The sequence below is a fragment of the Pteropus medius genome, unplaced genomic scaffold (genome assembly GCF_902729225.1).
Source record: "Pteropus medius unplaced genomic scaffold, Ma_sr-lr_union100, whole genome shotgun sequence".
NCBI lineage: Eukaryota > Metazoa > Chordata > Mammalia > Chiroptera > Pteropodidae > Pteropus > Pteropus medius.
The window spans coordinates 2721225-2727224 of record NW_024355990.1 but is presented as its reverse complement, the minus strand read 5'-3'; the positions used below and the strand labels follow the sequence as shown (position 1 = coordinate 2727224).

Sequence of the window (6000 nt, the reverse complement as noted above, 5' to 3'; positions counted from 1 at the left end):
AATACTGACTCTTTCTACTTAGTTAAGTCTTCTTTCAATGATGGTTTGTAGTTCTATGTACATCTTGCACTTAAAAATTTATTCTTAAGTATTTGATTCTTTTTGATGCTATCGTAAATGAAACTGTTTCCTTCATTTCATTTTTGGGTTATTAATATATAGAAAAAAAAACACCTTGTTTTTGTATATTGACCTTACATCCTGCAACCCTAAATTCATTTATTAGCACTTTTAAGTGTTTTGTAGATTCCTTAGGAATTTATAAATGTGAGGTAATGTCATCTGCAAATAAAGTTAGTTTTACTTCTTCCTTTCCCATCCGGATGGTTTTTTTTTTTCTTTTCCTTGCCCGACCGCCCCGGCGAGACCTTCGGCACCAAGCTGAATACAGGTGGCGAGAGCAGACACCTCATCTCGTTCCTGAGCTCGAGGAACCGTTTTTCAAATGAGAGACCTGGACACTTTTGCAGTTTGAGGGAAAGAGACTGGTGGTGGGCGAGACTTAAGGATGTGCATGAGAGGGGAAAGCTGACGAAGGTCCACGAGAGGCAGGCGAGGAGGATGCCCCTTCTTCCCAAGAGGAAACAAACGGTCACCTTACTTAAGCTTGGCATCAGAAGGGAGGAAAGCTGAGCTCCGCGTCCAATGTCTGTCCCCACCTGGTGAAGTGGAGAAGCCATCGGGGGGACAGGAAGGGCTGGGACGTAGAAACCTGCCGTGGCTGGTAGACGACGCGGGCCAGCGGAAGTGGGGACCGCAGCGAAGGGCGCAGGCCGGGGCCCGTCTGCCTCTCCCTGTTCTGTGATGCTGCCCTAAGTGTCCTTGAGTTCTGTGTCACTGTGACTCTTCCTGGCATCATAACCGGAAACTGGAACGTACTGAGAACGTTTCACATCAGCGGAAGCACGTTTCTCAACCTTACTTTAAAGGTGAATGTTTGACATTTGTTTCTTCTTCAAAAAAGTGGGCGGTGACTGTGCTAATGTCTTTCTGGTCACACTGTAATGGGAGAGAACCCTCCTCCCCACTTCCAATTTATGCCATGACGAGACGTAAGACGAGAAGTGACAGGGACACATCCCCTGCACACCGGTGGCCCGACCTTCCACTGGGGTACGACAGACAGAACGCACAGTCAACAAAGACGGTTTGGGCAGATCTGCGTTTATTTGCTGCAGTTCCTTGGCGCTAGTTTACAATGCAAAAAAACAACCAAAAAACAATTGGAATAATAATTATAATTTTTTAAAAACCCTGTCAACAACTTTGTCATTTCTTTATATATTTTGAGAAAACTTTTTTTAAACAAATACAAAATAATCTAAAAGGAGAAAAACTATACATGGATTATTTACACCTCTGATAAATAGACTAATACTGACCAGGTGACTCTCTGTCCAGGTGACAGGTGGAGACCCAGCGCCAGGACATGGCCAGCGGAGGGCGGGCTCCGGCGTGGCCTGAGGCCACTGGGACAGCGGCTGCACCGCCCTGGGTCTCCCGCCTGGACCCTCCTGCCACCTCCAAGAGCTCCAGGTAACCTGCACGAACGGGGGCCCTGAAGGGTCCCCCGACACTCCTCCACCAGTCCCTTTTACAAAAGCTATTTCCAGAGATGAGATGTGAGCCTGCCCTTCGGGTGTCGGGGGGCTAGGCCCCGCTGCCCGGGGGTGACCTTCTTCCGCAAGGCAGCGCTCGGCACCGCCTGGCCCCAGACGACCCGGACCGGCACGCGGGTCCTGGGCGAGTGGCAGGCGCCCCCGAGAGTCCCTGAGAGAAAAGCAGGAGAAGGCTGCGCGGCGTGGCTCCCCGCGCACCGGGTCGGGAGGGCAGAGGCCGGGCTCGCACACGCCGTCGGGGGCAGGAGAGCGACACACACGCAGCCCACCGCCCCACCCCCGCTCCACCTGCCGCCGCCGCCCAGCAAGTGAAGGCCCCGGCGCGGCTCCCGTCCCGGTGAGGCTGGAATGCTGAAGCCCCGGGGTGATGAAATGAGACCGGCTCCCTCCTCTACAACGAGGACTGGAGTCTGGGGAGGAAGGACAACCGAACGGGACGGCCGGGTCACCCCGGAGCCCCTGCGGGGGTTACCTGCCTCACAGTTTTGGTTATTAGTTACTTAGCTCAAGGAAAAATGCTGACTTCTACTTTAAAGCCCGACAGGAATGAATTCTGAAGGGGAAGAGCGATGTGAGTGCCAGACGGTTCTCTCCCCGCTCAGTGCTCCTGGGCCGGGGCTGGGGAGCGTCGCCTGCCCCAGGCCGCTGCGGGCCCGTCGGACGCCGTGTCACGTCCAGAGACCCTCTCGTGCCCACCAGCCCCCGAGGCGCAGAAGGGGCGGCCTGGTCCCATCTGGGCCCGACGCCCGGCAGCTACCCAGGGAGAAGCCGCCCAGCCAGATGGGGCAGATGCGTCTGAACGGCTCTAGCTTTCTTCTTTAAAAACCAAAAATATATCTTTATAGTACGTGGCTTCTCTCCCGTCACACCCTGACGTGTAATGATACATCAGTACGTGTGTTTGCACTGTGGGGTGAAGGCTTCTTCATGGGGGGACGACCCGGAGGAAACGGCCGGCCCCGAGAGCCACCGTGGGTTCTGTGGAGTGGGGACACCCACGGGGACGCGGCCTTGCTGACAGCTGTCCTTTCCTGGGAGAGGCTCAAAGGCCCTGCGGGACAGGCGTCAGTCCCCCTTCCCCAGTGCTAACCGCCTACCCCTCTCCCACCTAAAAAGCAGCGAAAGCTGAAGCCAGTCTCTAGCACGCGGGTGATGCCCGCAGACGCTCCCGCTCAGCAGGGACGGAGAGCCTGGCGCCACGCGGGCCCCACCGCGGCGGACTCAGTGTCTTCGCGTGGAGGAGACCTTCTTCTTCCGTGCCGCCAGCATCTCGTAGAAAGGGTCCCTGCTGATGGCCGCCCTGGCACGCAGGAAGGGGGAGAAAGAGAGAGGCTGAGGACCGGGAGCAACACCCCCGGGGGCAGCTTCCCAGACCCTGCCCGGCCTGAGTGTCACCGTAAAGGCCACCCTTCCCAGTGCCCACACGACGGGTGAAGGGACAAGCTTCGAGGGAGACACATGGTATGGGTGACCAGATCATTTTGGGGCGCTTACTGCCTAGCTCAACCTAACACTCAGGTCCAGGGACAGAATGCTGTACGTTCTTTCAGTTGAATTCTAGGTAGGAAAACAAACGCGGTGCTTCAGTCCCATGATGCCAGCTGGCGTCGGTCTGGCACAGTAGCTTTCGGATGGCTGCTGTGGTCTGTCCTGTGTCACTTCTGAGTCCTTGTGCTACCAGCCCAGGAACTGGGCAGTCAGCGCTGTCGCCAGGGCCTCAGCGAGCCAGGCCTGCCCTGTGTCCACAGCCTGGTGGGGAGGGAGTGTGAGCGCATCCCTGCACTGGCCCCGGGGGGACCAGCACTGGACGGGGGCAGCAGGCCTCAGACGCCACACCGTGCCTCAGACTTATCATTCTCAAATATCAAGCAAGTTGTGATTCGAAGACAGTAAAGCTGAATCTGCTTTTACAGAGAAGCAGTGTTCCAGGGGCGGCCAGCTTCCGGGGCTGCTCCCAGCCTAGGTGGCCACTGGCTCTGTGCCTGACCGAGCGAGTGCTGGCTCCCGCGAGTGGACGGGGACGGGCTCACTGGCGATCCCGTGTCCGTGAGCAGTGTCCCATGGCTCCTGGGGAAAGCCAGGACTGGACGGCATCCACAGCATGTACTGAGGGGCCTCACCGAGATGTCTGGCCACATGGAGGGGCTAGGAGGGGACTGACGTCTGTTCACTGCTTGACCCCGGCCGCGACGCTACACTGGTTTGACCCGAGGTGCCCCAAACAAGAACGAGAGGGCGCTCAGCCCTGTCAGGAGCAGGCTGTGGCCTCAGGGAGCATGCCCATCACAAGGGACAAGGCCAGGGTCTCAGGCCACCTAGGCAGTGAGGTCTCCTGGTCTCTAGGGGAAGTCAAGAGGCCCAGTGATGGGGAGGCACTGAGGGACAGCTGGCTGCATCTGACGAACGAAGTGCCCGGTGGGGAAAGCGAGGACAGCGAGGACATGCTCTTGGGACAACGTGCCACCACCGTGAGCAATGACGAGCACGCGGTGGGGGGGAGGGGCAGCGACCTGGACAGGCTTCACAGAAGTCCCGGGCGGAAGGGGAGGAGGCACGCTGCGTCTGGACACTCCCGCCCGTGACGCACCCAGGCCGTGTGGCTCAGTCACTTGGGCAGCGTGGGAACCGGGGGCCAAGCCTGGACCCATAGCCCGGTTTACACCCGTGCACTAACCCACGGGCTGCCCCCCGCCAGACCCACGGCTCCTCACACAGAGCCTGAGCCTGGATCACAGCCCCGTGGTTGCGGGAGAACTGCCTGACCTCCGCGGGCCCGAGTCTCGTCTGTAAACGGGACGTCAGTGTCTCACAGGGTTAAGAAATGATAAAACATGGTGATGACTATGGTCACTGAGCTGCTGCCAAAATCGGACTTGCTTCCCAAGACACGGAAAGCCCAGTCGGCACACGGCTCCGTGCCCTCCCGCCGGCCACCCGCTCTCTCTCTGGGCCTTCGAGGTGTACCTGAGAAGCCTGGATCTGAGGCCCCCCAAACGCTATGACGGCCGGCCAAGAACCAAGCCGCTGGGAAGTGGCCTGCAGGCCCCGGTCAAGCCCTTCGCAGGGGAGGCCTGGCGGTGCCCCTAACAGCTGCGGGGGGAGGGGAGGACCCGGTATTCGGACGCCACCTACTTGATGCACTTAATCCACTCCTCCTTCTCCTCGGGCGTCGGGGCGGAAATCCGGTACACGGTGTGGTTCCCCTCCACCACGCGCCCGTCGGCCTCCGTCTTGCAGGCCTTGATCACTTGGTCTTTGTTGTCGGGGATGTAGAGCTCAAAGCAGTTCTGAGAAAACAGACAGGGAGTGAGGTCGATCTAAGAACGCTGCTGACGGGGAAAAAATGTTAACGTCCTTCTCCAAAGGCTGTCCGCTCTGACCTTCACGGGTCACAGGCTGGGTCAACGCTGCCCCTGAAGAGAGGAGCCTGGAGTGGGGGTCCGGGGAACAGGACCGTGTTTGACAGGCCTTACTAGCAAAACACCGGCCAGGCATCTGTCGGCTCCCACCACGTAACAAAGCGGCGGAACCGGAGAGCACGAATCGCCTTTTAAAACCAAGCCAGCGAGGCCGTGAGAGTCCACAACAGAGCAGGCGTGCCACTCAGGCACCCGCTGCCCACGGAACAGGTGGCCGGGTCACGAGTGCCTGCTGCCGCTGCCTTCTCGGGAGGGACAATTCTACCCTCCTGTGACGGTCAGGAAGTGACACGGAAGCACTCGGGTGGACAGAACAAAGAGGGGGTACTTGGAGCCCCATCTTTGGCTTGAACTCTCAAGGTAATTTTAAAAGTCAGGCCAAATCCAAGCGTGACAGTGTTTTGTAAGAAAACCTTTGCGACGTGACTCTGCAGAGACCTGCTACACCGATCTCTTTCGTCCCCCAAACATCTCGCCAAAAACACTCACGGGTTTCTTGGAGTCCTCCACCTCTCGGATGCTCAGGTTCTCCAGCGGGATGATCCCACGGGGCTCCTTGTCCTGCGGAGAGGTGGCAGAGGAGGCCTTGGTGGCCGGGCTCCCAAGCGCGGACGCTGGCACCGCGCTCTGCCTTTTCCCACCTTCGCCCGACTCAGCTGGGACCCACGCCGGACGCTCGCAAACACGAACCGGGTCAAGAGACGTGTGGGCACTGCTGAGGCCACACACGTGAACCCTGATGACCAAAGGCCTCTGCAGAGGCCCGGAAAGCACGCCGAGGGCAGGAGCTGTGGGCACGTGCAGTCCCCTCGCAGAGAAGCTGCCATGCCTCCCAGCCTGGCTCCTGTCCCCACCTCTGAAGTCTCCGTTCCGGGGTCGGGAACCCCCAGGCCCTCGTCACGCCCTTCACTGTCGAGGTGCGTGACACACGCAGCCCCGTCGGCTGCCGTTCCCCGCGTACT

At 58.8% G+C, this 6000-nt stretch overlaps 1 protein-coding gene across 3 annotated transcripts in view; it reads right to left on the bottom strand.

Moving 5' to 3' along the window:
- Positions 1 to 2019: 2019 nt before the first annotated feature.
- The window catches only part of CYTH1 (cytohesin 1), a 65988-nt gene continuing 62007 nt past the window's right edge, over positions 2020 to 6000 (bottom strand). For all 3 annotated transcript variants that reach the window (XM_039859940.1, XM_039859939.1, XM_039859941.1), the window contains exons 11-13: positions 5528 to 5599; positions 4752 to 4906; positions 2020 to 2919 (exon numbers count right to left, since the gene is read on the bottom strand). In XM_039859940.1, coding sequence (XP_039715874.1) covers positions 2841 to 2919; positions 4752 to 4906; positions 5528 to 5599 — 306 coding nt within the window. In that variant the 3' untranslated portion in view covers positions 2020 to 2840. The remainder of the gene's footprint in view (positions 2920 to 4751; positions 4907 to 5527; positions 5600 to 6000) is intronic.